At 37.2% G+C, this 16,740-nt stretch overlaps 1 protein-coding gene across 1 annotated transcript in view; it reads right to left on the bottom strand.

Annotated features, from left to right (window-relative positions):
• Positions 1-1,149: 1,149 nt before the first annotated feature.
• The window catches only part of angpt4 (angiopoietin 4), a 41,182-nt gene continuing 25,591 nt past the window's right edge, over positions 1,150-16,740 (bottom strand). The window contains 8 exon segments of the mRNA XM_051897887.1: positions 1,150-3,348; positions 7,618-7,748; positions 7,834-7,886; positions 7,888-8,001; positions 9,373-9,474; positions 9,600-9,712; positions 11,339-11,571; positions 15,043-15,164. Coding sequence (XP_051753847.1) covers positions 3,188-3,348; positions 7,618-7,748; positions 7,834-7,886; positions 7,888-8,001; positions 9,373-9,474; positions 9,600-9,712; positions 11,339-11,571; positions 15,043-15,164 — 1,029 coding nt within the window. The 3' untranslated portion in view covers positions 1,150-3,187.

The following is a 16,740-nucleotide window of genomic DNA, read 5'->3' as shown; positions in this document are numbered from 1 at the left end:
TTTTGGTCTCAGCACACATTGGTCTTGTTCTCGGTTTAGGTGGTCTTGACTAGAACACTAGTGCAAGGGTTTGTGCATGTGCTCACAAGAAGAATCATATTCTCTCTACTCGTGTTATATAAATGCGTTAAAATCCTATAAATAATTTTTAAAAATGTAAAAAAAAAAAAATATATAGGCTATAGACATTCTCCTGGTTAGCGTGGCTCAGTCTGCCCCGCTGGCAGATGTTGTAACTGCACCATTTGTTTCCAAAAAGCATCTTTCTTCATCGACCGCCATTTTGAAGTAGCCTTGTATTATGACAAACTTATGTGCAAGCACCATATATAATTCTCTAATATTTCATAGATGATTTACTGTTTCCCGATTCTTTTTGGAGGCTCTTAGAAGTGTAAAAGGAGCTCATTAGTGAAGGGTTTGACATTTGACACGTTTTTGTCACGCCATTATAATGCAATCAGCACCTCTATGCAGCATGATTATTAGGCCAGGTTCACACAGCAACAGAATAGCCTACGTTGTCAGTCCTGCTGTATTTAACACGGTTACGTTCAAGGGGTTAAAAAAGGGGTTTCGTGTGTGGTTTCACTTTCAGTAACTTACAGCAATGGAGATATGAGCTGTGTGTCATCTGAAGGTTCTGGATCCAGTCACTGTTATCCACCGGAGCGGCTCCCGTTTGTTTTGTGCTCTATGCGCGACTCAAATGCCTTGATGCGCGAGACGCCAGTGCAACGGTTAAATGTGTCCGGCTAGCGCGTGTTGTTTACATCGAAACTTATGTCGGTTAATGAAGATTTGACGGATAAACTCGCGACTCAGTTGGACTCTTGTCGTGTCAAAAGTGATAAGACTTTGATATCATATTGGTCACTGTCTCTATGGTTACTGATAAGAGAATAAGTTGCATGTTCATACAGACAGTATTCGAGAACTGTGTGAACGGGACACTTCGAGACTCTCACACCTGCGGTTGTCAGTCCAAAAAATGTACAGTGTGAACATAGCCTAAAGATCAATCAATGAAATTCTTTAAATATAGTATAAATATCATGCATGATGTTACCACTGACTTCAGCGAAATGTTAGATCATCTAATACAGTATGAAACTGATTGATACATGTGACCAAAAAATGCACCAAAGATATATAAGAAGCACTTTATTGCTCATGTAGACCTCTTAAAACAAAACGAAACAAAAAAGAATTAATATGACATGACAAATTGACATTTTTACAAAGCGAATAAAGAGTGATCAAGGGGGAATGTCTTTCATATGCTCCTGCTGTTCTTGGCAGAAAAATGGAATTTTAGTTAAATAAAAACACTATGAACTAGGAAGTCTGAACCACAAAAAGACAGGAAAGCCTTTGGCGTCTTCAACTTCTTGTTCAGGAGAGTAAAATAAACCTGGACCTGTTGAAAAGCTGTTATCCAGTTTGACTCCAGAACTGATCTGAAGGGTTTATTATCAAACAGCAATGATATGTGATGAAAGGTTCATGGTCAGAAGGTAATAATGCATGTTGAAAGGGTTATGCTCAGAATGTATTCATGTATATACCACAGCAGCAACTAATAGCATTGTTCATATTGTACAGTTGTAGGAACAGTCAACTTCTATCAGCGTATCTGCTGTCTAACCACGATCCTCGTACTGAGCTCCTTAAAGTGCATCCTCCTAAAAAAAAATGATATATTTTTCAAATGGGAACATCAGGTTACATGGAACACCAGTAAACAAAATATAGTATCTTTCTCTTACAAATAAAACATAAAAATCGCATGGGTACAACAACACCCTTTATGTAATTACACAAATGCAACACATTGATTTTGCATTGCTTTAAACAAACCTCTGTACTCAAGAGGGCATTAGAGTTACCTTCAAATCATGCCAAATACAAATAACTTGCCAAGCAAGATTTTCTTTAAACTGTTGCTCTGCCAAGACAGTAAGCAAGGCCGTTTAAGCTAATGCCCACTAAAGTGCCCCTTACAGCAATGCTAAGAATGTGATGCATATTAAATTGTGTTCTAACACATTTCAGAATGTAACGACGGCCAAAGCTTGTGCAGCTAGAAGCGTTTGTGTTCACATACCTGTGTAGAGAACGTTTCGGGCCTAATGAGCACTTAAAAAAGAAAGATGCAAAATATATAAAATATCCAGTTATTAAAAATACACACAAAATGATGCAATGTCTCTATCTATCTGACTAGTTGTCTTGCTAGTTAGCTACATTACAGTTCAAAAGTTTGGGGTCAATAATATATACATATTCAAATAAATGCAGTTCTTTTGAACTTTTTTATTTATCAAAGAATCCTGAAAAAAAAAAAAAAATAGTATCATGGTTTCCACAAAAATATTAAGCAGCACAACTGTTTTCAACATTGATAATAATAATAAATGTTTCTTGAGCAGCAAATCAGCATATTAGAATGATTTCTGAAGGATCATGTGACACTGAAGACTGGAGTAAATTATGCTGAAAATTCAGCTTTGCATCACAAGGAATAAATTATATTTTAAATGACATTCAAATAGAAAACAGCTATTTAAAATTGAAATAATATTTCAAAATATTGCTATTTTATTACATTGTTTATCAAATAAATGCAGCCCTAGTGAGCATTTTCTTTAAAAAAAAAAAATTCTTACCAACCCCAAACTTTTCAACAGTAGTGTATCTACTTAGTCAACTACCTCGCTAAGTAGTTAACAGCTATTATCTTTTACAAAATAGTATAAAACCTCTCAGACATGAAGGAGCCTCTGATATTCCTCTGGAACATCCAGAACAGTTCTGGAATCTAGTGAGGCTCGTGAGCCTTTAGTCTCGTAAAGTTCGAAAGGTATTCCTTTGGAATTTTTTCATGCCACAAACAATGTTCCATGAGAGTACAACGAAAGTCGCCATGGCCATCATTGAGAATGTTTTGGGTTATGAGCGACACATGAATTCAGCTGTGAAGGTGAAGCATGTTTGCATGTGTAAAAAGATTTTTGGAATGAAGCTGAATTTTCAGTCCGATCGCTTTTTTATCCGCTCCAGCTCCATTCTTCACCATTCATCCATTAAATGACATCTTTATCTGTCTCTACCTCGTTGCTTTTATGTCCTAAAGCAAGCTGCTTGAAGTCCTGTCATTCAGACAACATGACAAGCTTCATTCACGTCAGAAATCAGCTGGTCGGATCATCATTGAAGTGGACTGGAGCGAATAGCTGGGTCCTCGGAAGTGATGCCACTTAATGCCATTGAGCTTGCGGATGTTGTGACCCACGGTGTAGTAGATTCCATTAAGGTTGGACAGACCGCAAGCATCAAACCACCAGCCTGAATGAATGACAAGTGAGAAGAGATTGAGATACTTTAAACAAATTTATAATATTTTAAAATTTAATGCTCACAGGTCTTGATTACACTCTAAAAAATGGTGGGTTAAAAACAACACAAGTTGGGTTGAAAATGGACAAACCTAGCAAATGGGTTGTTTTAACCCAGTGGTTGGGTTAAATGTTTGCCCAACCTGCTGGGTAGTTTTATTTAACTCAACCAATGATTAAAAATTAATCTACCCAGCAGGTTGGTCAAACATTTAACCCAACCGCTGGGTTTGTTCATATTTAACCCAACTTGGGTTGTTTTTAACCCAGCATTTTTTAGAGCGTGGCAAGTTTAAGTTGTAGCACTAAAATTACTAACTGGAAATAAATAAAAACTAAAAGTGAAATATATGAAACCTAAATGGTAATAATTTAAAAACACTAATAAAATCTCATAAGCACATAGCAAAATTACTAAAATCTAATTAAAAATCTTAATAAAAACTTTAATAGTATATAAAAAATACTAAAATATCAGTCTTGATTTTACATCTATGTTTAATTCTTCAGGTAATTCTTCTGTGAATTTTGTTAAAAAAGTGCTTATAAAGTTTATAATTGTTTAGTATTTAAAAACTAAGCCTAAATGTTGTTATATTTTTCACATAAATCATATGTCTTCAGAAATCTTAGGAATATAATGCATGATTTGTACGGAATATTTTTATAGTACTTTAAAGCTGCTTTTTGCCCCTTTTTGGAGCTTGACAGACTTACAAAACGCTGAATAAAAAAAGCAACCTGGAGATTATACAAAATATTTTATTTTGCATTCCACAGAAGAAAGAAAGTCATACGGGTTTGGAATGACATGAGGGTGAGCAAATAATGACAGGTTTAAAAATTACATCTCCTCAAAACAACCAAACCCTTTGACCCATCTCTCTCCTCTATATTACATCTTTTTATTTTTCTCTCTGCAGTCTGTCAGTGTTTCAAAGAGTATGTTATTCCCACTGTGCGGTCGATGTCTCAGCAAGACCTGTCAAAGCAAACTGTGATTCTTCAATAAAAAACAGACTTTCACTCTTCTTAGAGGACACCGTCTATCTAACCCTGATTAAATCAGTATCACCTCCCTCAACGCATGTTTAGTTTGGACGGTCAGCACAGATGGATCCATCTTTCGATCTTTTGATTACCATTTGAAATGCAAACATACAGGGCACTCGAAGGTCTCCAGCCGGTTCGACCGTAATTAACTCCAACAACTTTCAAAATCAATCGCAATGCACGCTATTAAAAAGCTGTTTATCTTGGAGCCCAGAGGTGTGGGATCTGCAGTCGAGTGCAGCCATAAAGTAAATTGTTTGGATAGCGGGCGCTGAAAGCAGGTCTGAACTCTGGACGTGTTTTACATAATTCCGCGACGGGGTTGCGTTTTCTTCGATTAGCAGAGGATCAGAGGGATTTTGCGTGACTGTTTCGGCTTCAGATCCAGGCCACAATTGAAGAAATGTGAGTGAGAGGATATGAATGTAGATGGCTTACGTTCAATAAGCGCTGGTGAGTGCCCATCTACAATCAGATTAGTCTTTATGTAACAAGTATTTTAAGTCAAATGACCGTTTATAATCTAAGATCAAGGTCTTTGTTCCAATTCTGGTGATGTTTTCATCAGTGGGATGAATGAAAATTAACTCTTTCCCCACCACTGATGAGTTTTTCAGGGAAAGAAGAAGATCTGCGTAAACCAGAAGTTGTTTACACATAAGTAAGCTAACGTGATCATCAAACATTCAGCAGCATATAAATCAAAACTGCCTAAAGTTACTGAGAAAAATGTCAAACCCACAAAGAGCTATTTGACTGAAGCTTTGGGGGTGTTGATGACTCCATCTACTCGATCTATGTTTTGATCATCGTTCTGAATCTGATTCAGACAAAGGCTGCACCTGAAATCGCATACTTTCCTAGTAAGTGACAAAAGAAGTATAGAATTCACAACACTCATAAAAGAGTAGGCAAAAAGTACCCGGATGACCTACTACTTCTGGTGAGATTCTGGAGTGCACAGCATATGATAAACATTTTACTATCCCATGAGGCCATGGGAGAGGATTTGCGAATGGCAGTGATGCGACGCAACCGACGCTGGTAGGTCAGGAAGTAAATCCTTTTTCAAAATAGTACCTACTCAAGAGAGTAAGCGATTTCAGACACAGCCAGCGTCTTTGACAAAAACACGATTTTCTCAGCTTTTTGTTCGAAAAGTTGCTTACTCGCATTTAAAGGGTTAGTTCACCCAAAAATGAAAATAATGTCATTTATTACTCACCGTCATGTCGTTCTACACCCGTAAGACCTTCGTTCATCTTCAGAACACAAATTAAGATATTTTTGATTAAATCTGATGGTTCAGTGAGGCCTGCATTCACAGCAATGGTATTTCCTCTCTCAAGATCCATAAAGGTACTAAAAACATATTTAAAACAGTTAATGCGAGTTCAATAGTTCGCCCTTAATATTATAAAACGACGAGAATACTTTTTGTTCTCCAAAATAACGACTTTTCAACAATATAGTGATGGGCCGATTTCAAAACACTGCTTCTGAGCTTTACGAATCGAATCAGTGATTCGGAGCGCCAAAGTCACGTGATTTCAGCAGTTTAGCCGTTTGATAGGAGATCTGAGTCACTGATTCGATTCGTAAAGCTCCGAAGCAGCGTTTTGAACTCGGCCCATCACTATATTGTTGAAAAGTCTTTTTTTTTTTTGGTGCACAAAAAGTATTCTTGTCACTTTATAATATTAAGGTAGAACCACTGAACTCACATGAACTGTTTTAAATATGTTTTTAGTACCTTTATGGATCTTGAGAAAGGAAGTACCATTGCTGTGAATGGAGGCCTCACTGAGCCATCGGATTTAATCAAAATATCTTAATTTGTGTTCCGAAGATGAACGAAGGTCTTACGGGTGTAGAACGACATGAGGGTGAGTAATTAATGACATTATTTTCATTTTTGGGTGAACTAACCCTTTAAGTGTTGATAAAAAAGAATGCATGAAGCTAGAATAAAATATATATATATTTTTTTATTGTTGTTTAAAAACAGAGGCTCTGTTCTTTCTTTTGATTTATACTACAGGGCTGTTGAATGCTTGAATCTTATTGGTTGACCAATGTTCTAAGGTGTGCAATTATTTTCAGGGAAACGGGCGGCTAAAGTAGTTCCAGGCAGGTCTTGACCGCATTACAGTTCCATATCACATCGCCAAATGATTTCAGTTATTTCAAAGGTCCTTACAGCCTACAACAGCAAAAGAACCAAAACCCACATTGACATTGACCACGCAAATAAATATAGTAAACAACAAGATAAAAACAGCAAATTATTTCCAAATTAGTATGGAAAAACACACGCACAGAAATGCTCTGATGATTTTATCAGTAAAACAGTGACATTTCTCACTAGCGAGGTAATAACGCCACTGTTCTTGAAGCACAGACTCGGGTAATTCACACACGCTTAATCTCTCTCTCTCATAACTGCGTTAATAACTGTATTAGTCTGCTATCAATGGCTTAAGCCTCCGTTACTAGTTCTATAATGACGTTTTGGAATTAGCAACAAAGGCATGGGATGAGATGCGTAAGAAATTAATCCTACACTCAAGAGCGTTTTAAGGACAAAAACCTGACAAATGTCTTGAAATACAACATCTGAACAATGTCTTGAGGTGTGATAACTGTAGTATAAGCGGAATAATTGACTCCAGTACATTGAATTATTAGAAAATAATGCACACCTAAGGTAGTAATGCGTCTCGAACTAAAACAGATACTAAATATCCATGTAAACAGCAGTTTTTGGTTAAATGTATTATTTTGCAAAATTATTGCAATAAATATTAAAGTATTAAGACGTAAAATGGGGGAATCAAATGAATTGATAAATCAAACTTCAAATCGTTTTTTAATGACTTAATTTAAATGAAATGTCTGAACGAACCAAATGACTAAAATTAGTCAGACTTTCCTAAAACACGTGTAGCCCATTATTACTTCGAATACAATGCAATATTAATAAAAAAAAAGCTATGTTTTTTATGCTGTACCATTATTCATTGAAAAAAATAGCTGGTTAAATGTGGTCACATTATCTACTTTTCTTTAAGAACTTCGCAATATTGCATCAGTGCATTTAATAATGCTTTTCATATTTAATATTTTAAATCTCTGTTTTTGAATAAGATAATGTGCAGTAGCTCACCTCCGGTCATCATGAGGGCGCACTTGCAAACGCACTTATCATTGTCAGCGTCACGAGTGCTGAAGCCTGTGCCGTTTGCTGCTAAGCTACTTTGCTGTCCTGATGTTCCGCTGTAGCTCCCTATTGAGAGTCTGGAGAAAGAGAAAAACTTTTAAGTGATGTAATCTAAAATATCTCCTAAAACTAATGTTAATTGTTACAGTATTTAGGTGATACCTGTACTGCTGTTTTTCACTGGCCAGCTGAAATTTGTCATACAGTGCATAGGCACCTGTTCTCCTCCCAGTCCTTAAGTTCCACTCGGAGGGAGTACTGGGCTTGACTGGTGATCAGGTGAACGGCTTCATTACCCAACCAGTGCTCTCCACTAGGATCACCAAATCCCTGTAAGAACAACATATAATGAAACTTATGCTGCGTTCTATTCATCTTGTAAAGTTGGGATTTCAAACTTCCTATTTGGGAAAGCAATAAAACTGCATTTGAAGTTAAGTGGAAATTTTCCAACATAAGATTGTATACACCGATCAGGCATAATATTATGACCACTGACAGGTGAAGTGAATAACATTGATTATCTCTTCATCACGGCACCCGTTAGTGGGTGGGATATATTAGGCAGCAAGTAAACATTTTGTCCTTAAAGTTGATGTGTTAGAAGAAGGAAAAATGGGCAAGCGTAAGGATTTGAGCGAGTTTGACAAGGGCCAAATTGTGATGGCTTGACCACTGGGTCAGAGCATCTCCAAAACTGCACGTGGAGCATCAGAACTGGACCACGGAGCAATGGAAGAAGGTGGCCTGGTCTGATGAATCACATTTTCTTTTACATCACGTGGATGGCCAGGTGCGTGTGTGTCTCTTACCTAAGGAACACATGGCACCAGGATGCACTACGGGTCAGGGCTGTTTTGGCAGCAAAAAGGGGGACCAACAAAATATTAGGAAGGTGGTCATAATGTTACGCCTGATCGGTGTATAGTTAATGATAAACACTTTAAGCAAATAACATGCATCAAAGAGTCTAAGTTTCTTGTGCAAAACAAAGTAAATGATCATCTCTGTTGCGATCTTCTTTGTACTTCATCTTCTTATCATTGGACAGCACTTTATGGTTAGATATCAAGTAGTAATATCGCATATCCAACTTTGAATCAAACAGCATTAGACGCAAGTTGGCAGTTTTGTTTTCTTGAAATAAGTCGGTACACTGTCAGTCTTTTATTATTTCTTGCTTCCCAGAAAAGGGACTTATCCTTTTCAGCTATTTAAATAAAGGTCATCTGGCACAAGATTAACAATAAAGGTAGAAAATTGCAGTATTGATTTCCACTGCTGCGGTTTCACAGAGTTCTGCCAGTTTTGAATCCATTTCAGCATATTTAAGCACTTAAAATATCAGCAAAATGTGCTGCTATTAAATACACAATGTACCAAACATTTCATCTACTGCCAATGGCGCCAATCTGTCACGTACAATTTTAGACTCAGTGCTTCACTGTGCTTTGGCCAGTTTTTGAGTCTGTCATCAGAATTATGTCAAGCTTTTAATAAAGTCTTCCCAGAAAAACATTTCTTAAATGTCATCATTTTGTTTAAACATAATCAATAAAGATTTTCATCATTGTCTACAAATGTAATGAGCAACATTTGTCAGTACGATGGCATGATGCTACAGTGTTCTGGGTGGTTGCTCGACAGTCTTTCACGTTCACATGTAAACTTTATGTGATTTTTGGCTTTATGTCCACTCACCAGTTTGTATTCTTTCCAGCCTTTCTGGAAGTTCACACTTCCATTAGCTCTGCGCTGGAATACTGTCCAGCCACCTCCACTTGTCACCATATCACAAAAGACCTGTCAGAAGCATATGATACATCTCAGTCTCACTCTCTTACATTTGCGCCATTCCTCGTTCTGTATGTCACAGCCAAGATATATCACACTGATTCACCATACTTGTGAAAGAACGCATCCCACACCTTGGTTGGCTCCGTCATGTCTCCGATGTAAATGTGGTAGACTCCACTGGTGTTGTGACCAGATTTATAGGCCTCGGCACAGTCTCGGAAGCGCTGCTCGTTTGGTGAGAAGCCTGTAAAGGAAAAATATAATGACACTGGGGTTCAGAATTTGATTTGAAGGTAAGAAAGATAGGCTAATCACCCAAGAAAAGGCCACTGTGGCATAGCTGTTAACTCTAGATGTGATACTCTTGTGTACATCCAGCATGTGTCATCTGTACATTGTATAATAAACTAAAATATTTACTGTACTGTTGTGATTCATAAAGCTGTTTTCAGTGTTATTATTGTTAACTAAACATATTTAAAGGGATAGTTCACCCAAAAATTAATATTCTTTCATAATTTACTCACCCTCAAGTTGTTCCAAACCTGTATGAGTTTCTTTGTTCTGTTGAACACAAAAGAAGATATTTTGAAGAATGTGGGTAACCAAACAGTTTCTGGTCCCCATTGACTTCCACAGTATTTTTTTCATACTATGGAATTCAATGGGGACCAGCAGCTGTTTAGTTACCCACATTCTTCAAAATCTTCTTTTGTGTTCAACAGAACATAGGAACTCAAACAGGTTTAGAACAACTTGAGGGTGAGTAAATGATGACAGAATTTTAATTTATGGGTGAACATTCAGTTCTTTCAATTTTGTGTTTTGCACTTATGTTGACGGAAATAAAATAAAATATGAAAAAACTCAATCAGCACATTTAGCACATTTAGCGCCTGGTCAAGTTGAACTGCTGATGATTAGTAGTCATACAGTATGATGCAGGTTTTTGTGTTGAAACATCATGTTAAGTTGTTTTGTGAATTAGCCACATAGTGTGAGACAACAAAACGATGTGGTTTCTCTTGTCAAAAAAACAAGATTTATACTCGTTACACGTCCTCAACTTTTCAAATAGAAAGTCCATAGTGGTCTAGTTTTGGGATGAGTCATTTAAACATTAAACACAATGTGTTTGTTCATCTGAGAGAGAGTTTATTTTAAAAATAAATTGGTTCTTCGAGTGAACCTCCACACAGACATTTATAAACTGACATGTCTTCTGTCCATATAAAATGCTGCAGTCTTGATTTAGCTTATCAGTGTGTGTTGTGACGCATGTGAACTTCATCCAAGACATGAAAGCACGCTGCCAAAGACATCACTAGCGAGAGCTTATCCCCTTTCTCTCCATGAATCACGGCTGCTCGATTTATCATTAGTGTCACAGTTAATTAACCAGAACTTTCAGGTCATGTTAAGAATCTGCCACCAGATTTAAAAGCTGTTGTAAGCCCAAGATTCACACATGACCGTCATTCTCAGACAAGTAGCCTTACATCGTACTCTAACCGGGTGTTGAGTCGTTTTTCTTTCCTCACAGACAGTGAAATGTTGCAGCGATGCCACAAACTAGCTAATCAAACATTGAAATTGACATGAAATGGTATTCAAAATGCATTTTTGCTTTCATAACATGACTTTCAAGTGAATCTAGAAACACTTGAAACACTAGAAACACCTGGCCTACTAGAAACCAACAGCACATATGCGCTTTGACATCATACACTTCTATGGCATGATGGACAGTCTGGGTTGTTGTCGACTAATATCCCACAGTTTATGATGATAATCGAATGCAAACATGAAAATGACAGTATGTGTGTAGAGATGTGTTTAAGTATATTTTGTTAAAGGTGTGTATTCTTACCTGTCCCAGAAGACACCATGCCAATAAGCGTGTGCACAGACTTCATGAGCTGCTGATGCTGTCTTTGCAGGGCTGAGTTGTTGCTGCTGGCCGCTCTCAGCTGTCTCTCCAGAGCCGTAATGGCGGCTGTCTGTTTCTTCACCAGGTCCTGCAGTCGCTCTTTCTCCTTCCTCATGTCCTCCAACTCTGTCCTCTGCTGCGACTCCAGGACTAAGACCTTACTCTCCAAACGACTGGTGGAAACAGCATATAATGTATTCAAGTCAAAAGAGAAACCTTTTCAAAGTATGTCCAGATGTTTCTGCAAAATTCCTAGAGAGAACAGGAATGAATGCCAAATGGGCCTCTACCTTGGGACTTTTACATTAGGATGGAGAACTAATTAAAGGTGTTTGCAACCATTAGGGGTTTGTTTCAAAACATTTATTAAGTATTACATTTTGCCTCTTAACCCGTCCCTCGCCATTTGTGCTACAGACATGAAATTGACCTTAAAACATATGCTTTGTTGAGAAGAAGTGTGATATTACTTTTAGAATACCCTTGGCTGGAATATAGGGCTGGGCAATATTTTTCATATCAGTCGATATCAATAATTAATCATGATGTCAAATCTTTATTTCTTAGTTTCTTAGTTTATTATTATTAGCAGATTTTCACTCCTGAGTGAAAGTGGTTGAAACCAGACAGGTAAATCTGTAAAAATGGTAACACCCTTGTTTTTATAAAGTAAAATTTTATAGGGTAAAATTTTAGATCACGTTAACTACAGGTAAATCCATGCACTGCACCTCACTATCATGGTAAATAGTAACTATATTGTTTATTATGTATATTATTGTTTATGATGAAAAACAGAAAAACTGCTACAGTTTAATAACAAAAAATGCTGTAATTATATTCCATTATACCTTTAATACACACTGAAGTGCCTTGGAACATCAACGGCATTTTTCATTGTGTTATTTTAACTAAAACAGGAAGACAGGGCGAGACATATCGAACAACTCCTCCCCTTTTTTAAAATAGCCAATAGCGTTTCGTTTATATCACAGCTCGGCCAGAATTGTTGAGCTCGGTAAAGCCTCAGTTTCCTTCTAATCTCTAACTGTTTCTCCTCCAAATCTTCTCCATATCACTTTAAAATAAAGCACTCGGTGCAGAATTCAAATGGGTTTGATACATTTTGTGGTCTGCGTTAACTCTGGGATATGATCCACTCTGTGCTATCATGTCTCTGAAGCTGAAGTCCGCAATGATGTCATGAAAATCCGTGATCCATTTTAGCGGAAGTGAGAGACTGTAAGTTTTGAATGCTTATATCTCCTAAATGCGGATTTTGTCATTGTTTTGGAACACACCAGCTTATTCATAACCTTAAGGCTAACATATTCACAATAAAAGCTAGAAAACATAAATTTTGATTTCAGGGGGACTTTAATGTCTACATTAATAATATAATAAAATTCAATATGAATATCCCACATTTATGCCACAATACCATGGTTTCCGTTAGTGTTACTAGAGTGAATCCATGGGAAATACTGGTGATTTATGAATTGAAAAGCCTTCTAACTGTATCGATGTAGCTCAATGTTTTTCCTGTTTTCTGCATCAGTGTTGTTGAGAATGTCAGTGCTGAATCATCCAGCTTTAAACTAGTTTAAATCACAAGGATCTCACAGCGCTGTTTAGTGGTCACGTGATTGAGGCAGTCAGCGAGTAAATGCATACGCTCTTAGCTCGAACAGCGATGTGTTTTGAGCTGAGCTGTTAACCGCTCCGTGTGGCACGGGTTCAAACGAGAAGCTCAGTTTTGTTCCGCTTTTGGCGTGCAACAGAAATGGCAATGCTTATCAGTCAAATTGGAACTGGCACCAAAGCGATGGTCTGCAACACGTATGCACAGCATTATTTGTATAAGCGCATAAACATTATATCGAACACTTTATATTGAGAAGATTGAGCTATTGTAATCATTTTATCGAGGAAAATCCTAAAAACCACATTCAACCACCCAGAACACCCTAGCAATGTAAAAATGTAGTTAATTCTGCAGTTTCTTATCCAACAACTTTTTAAGCATACATTTACAGCTTATATAAAGTGTCTTCTTGAAATGGCCAACTATTGTTAGATTGTTACTCTAGCTGTTTGCCTGCTACTGTCTAGAGGGTTGCAGTGTCATGTGAAATAAGTCTACTGAACTTTACGCCTTTGGGAAATGGAGATACAGATTTCCATCAGTGCTCAGCTGAGCTTTATGTAGGTTCATGATTTAGTGTCTGGATCAGAGGAGATAGCATGAATCAATCATGCCTGCTGTCAAAACAATTTACAGCCGCACAACAATGAGCCACTGCTACAAAAACGAGTTCCTGAGGAACTCCACAAAATCCTGCCGACTTCAATCTGTGTGTGATTTAGTGAGTGAGTGTGTGAATGCTGAAAAATAACACCACCCGAGGGTTTGAGGCCGAAAATAACTGGAAAGCAAATCAAAACTCCATCGAGCATGTAACTGAATGCTTGCTTTGTTAAATTACAGTAGATATAGTCATTAAACATGCTTTTGTTGCTAGTGGTTCTCAATGCTTATATGTTTATAAATTGTTCATGATTGATTACACAAATAGTTTTCGCACAATCGATTGGCAAGGACGGTTGAAATCCCTTGCCAGAGTTTGTAATGTGTACACAATGCTGAGCAATTGTTTGCTGTTATTATACTATGAAGCTGACCCTCGCTAAACCCGCATCAATTCTGGGAGCAATTACGAACACTTTCACTTGCACAGTTGTAAGTCGCCTTGGAAAGGTCGAAAACTTTCTGTTCTCACTCATACAAGCAAACATGAAATATTGAATAGCTCTGACTCTGTCTGTAACGCAGCGGTCTGCTATAATTACGTCTGATGCCCCCATGCAGCTACCAAAACATCACTGGAAACACAGTTCAATTGGTCGTCAAAGTTGAATGACAACAAGCGTTATCTGTTTAATCTAGCGAGAGCCGAGTACAAAGCTTTCTGGGAAAACCCTTTGTCAAGCTCTGGAAGTGTGCAAAGGAAACTTGCCTGGGGTCTGCTTTGTGTGCTGTGCTTACTCCGTAGTTATTAAACATTACAAACAATCAATTAAGTGGCTGATTATTTCCCTTTACAAAGCCTTTCCCCCTGCTGTGCTCTCAGAGCTGGCCGACTATGGGAAAATATAGTTTTGAGAACATGAGAGACAAAAGTTGCTCTACGCTACAGTTGCAGATGTGATCTGACCCTTAAAAATGACTTGGAAGATCTTGGAAGATCTTATTGCTCTGTGATTGTGTGGAGTTGTAATGAGCACAATTACATAATGGAGTCCTCAGTTATGATTCTTTCAAGTATCAGTTTTGCCTTTGATGTTTCTCCTACTGCAATATCATGGGAGACATAAAATCTAAAAAATTAGAGAATAGAGTAGGAGTATAGAGCTATAAAATGAATGTAGAAGAGTTTGGTGAATTTCTCTCCATCTCAATGCTTTTTAGGACCAGCCATTGACATATATTGTTTGGGTTGAAACAGTCACATTAAATAACCTCTTTAACTTGACTAAAACAGTTCATTTACAGTTTTTAGTGTAGATTGCTCTTGGGCTTTGTGAAAAAAAAAAAGAAATAAGAGAAATAAACAAAGACAATAATTAAATAAAAAAAGTCTTACCTGTTCTTGTCGCGAAGTTTTGAGATTTCTGAAATCTGCGTTAAGAGTTCCTTCTCCAGTTTGTTTGTTGACAGTGAATTCTCTAATAACTGAATTGCAATTCTTGATGTCTGGTTCAGAACCTTCAGATGGAATACAATAAAAAGAATAATGGAAAAAAAATGACAAAAGTAAATACATATACAGTGCCCTCCACTAATATTGGCACTCTTGGTAAATATAAGCAAGGGCAGCTGTGAAAATAAATCTGCATTGTTTATTCTTTTGATCTTTCATTCAAAACATTCACAAAATTCTAACCTTTCATTGAAGGACAACAATTGAAAGTGGGGGGAAAATCACATTATGAAATAAATGTTTTTCTCTAGTTCATGTTGGCCACAATTATTGGCACCCCTAGAAATTCTTATAAGTAAAATATCTCTAAAGTATATTCCCATTCATATTTACATTTTTTTAGCACACCAGGGTGATCATGAACATGAAATTGTCCAGCCATGACTTCCTGTTCCACAGGAGTATAAACATGAGGAAACACAAAGGCCAAATTCCCTTAATCATTCATCACAATGAGTAAAACCAAAGAATATAGTTCTGATGTGCAGCAAAAGATTGTTGAGCTTCACAAAATAGAAAGTGTCTGTAAGAAAATAGCTAAAGCATTGAAAATCCCCATTTCCACTATCAGGGCAATAATTAAGAAGTTCCAAACAAACTCCAGCATATTCAGTTGTCAGACACGACTGGAACTTCAAACGTGACCGGCTTCTATGGTCAGATGAAACTAAAAAAAAATAGCTTTTTGGCAGCAAACCCACCAGATGGGTTTGGTGCACACAGGGATAAAAAGTACCCCATGTCCACAGTTAAATATACCGCTGGATATTTAAAGTTGTGGGCCTATTTTTCTGCTGGAGGTCCTGGACATCTTGTTCAGATACATGGTATCATGGATTCTATCAAATACCAACAGATAAAAAATCAAAACCTGACCGCTTCTGCTAGAAATCCAATAATGGGCCATGGTTGGATCATCCATCAGGACAATGATCCAAAACAAACATCAAATCCATCACAAAAATGTGTCACTGAGCACAAAATGAAGCTTCTGCCATGACCATCCCAGTCCCCTGACCTGAACCCTAAAGAAAATGAATGGAGTGAACTGAAGAGAAGCACCACCAACATGGAGCTGGAATCTGAAGGATCTGGAGAGATTCTGCATGAAGGAATGGTCTCTGATCTCTTGTCAGGTGTTCTTCAAACTCATCAGGCATTATAGAAGAACACTCAGAGCTGTTATCTTGGGAAAAGGACGTTGCAATAATTGGGTGCCAATAATTGTGGCCAACGTGAACTAGAGATAAACATTTATTTTTATTTTATAATGTGAGTTTCCCCCCACTTTCAATTGTTGTCCTTCAATGAAAGAATACAATTTTGTGATTTTTTTAAATAAAAGATCAAAATGATAAACAATGCAGATTTATTTTCACAGCCGCCTTTGCTCATATTTACCAAGGGTGCCGATATTAGTGGAGGGCACTGTATATATATACATATATATCCTTTGTACCTCAGTGATATATTTGGAAATATTAGTACAATTTAAAACTGTTTTCTGTTTAAATATATTTATTGAAATGTAATTCATTCCTATGATGTAAAGCTGAATTTTCAGCATTATTACTACAGTCT

Source organism: Ctenopharyngodon idella, chromosome 6 (assembly GCF_019924925.1).
Source record: "Ctenopharyngodon idella isolate HZGC_01 chromosome 6, HZGC01, whole genome shotgun sequence".
In the NCBI taxonomy this organism is placed as follows: domain Eukaryota; kingdom Metazoa; phylum Chordata; class Actinopteri; order Cypriniformes; family Xenocyprididae; genus Ctenopharyngodon; species Ctenopharyngodon idella.
This window is presented reverse-complemented; position numbering and strand designations above follow the sequence as displayed.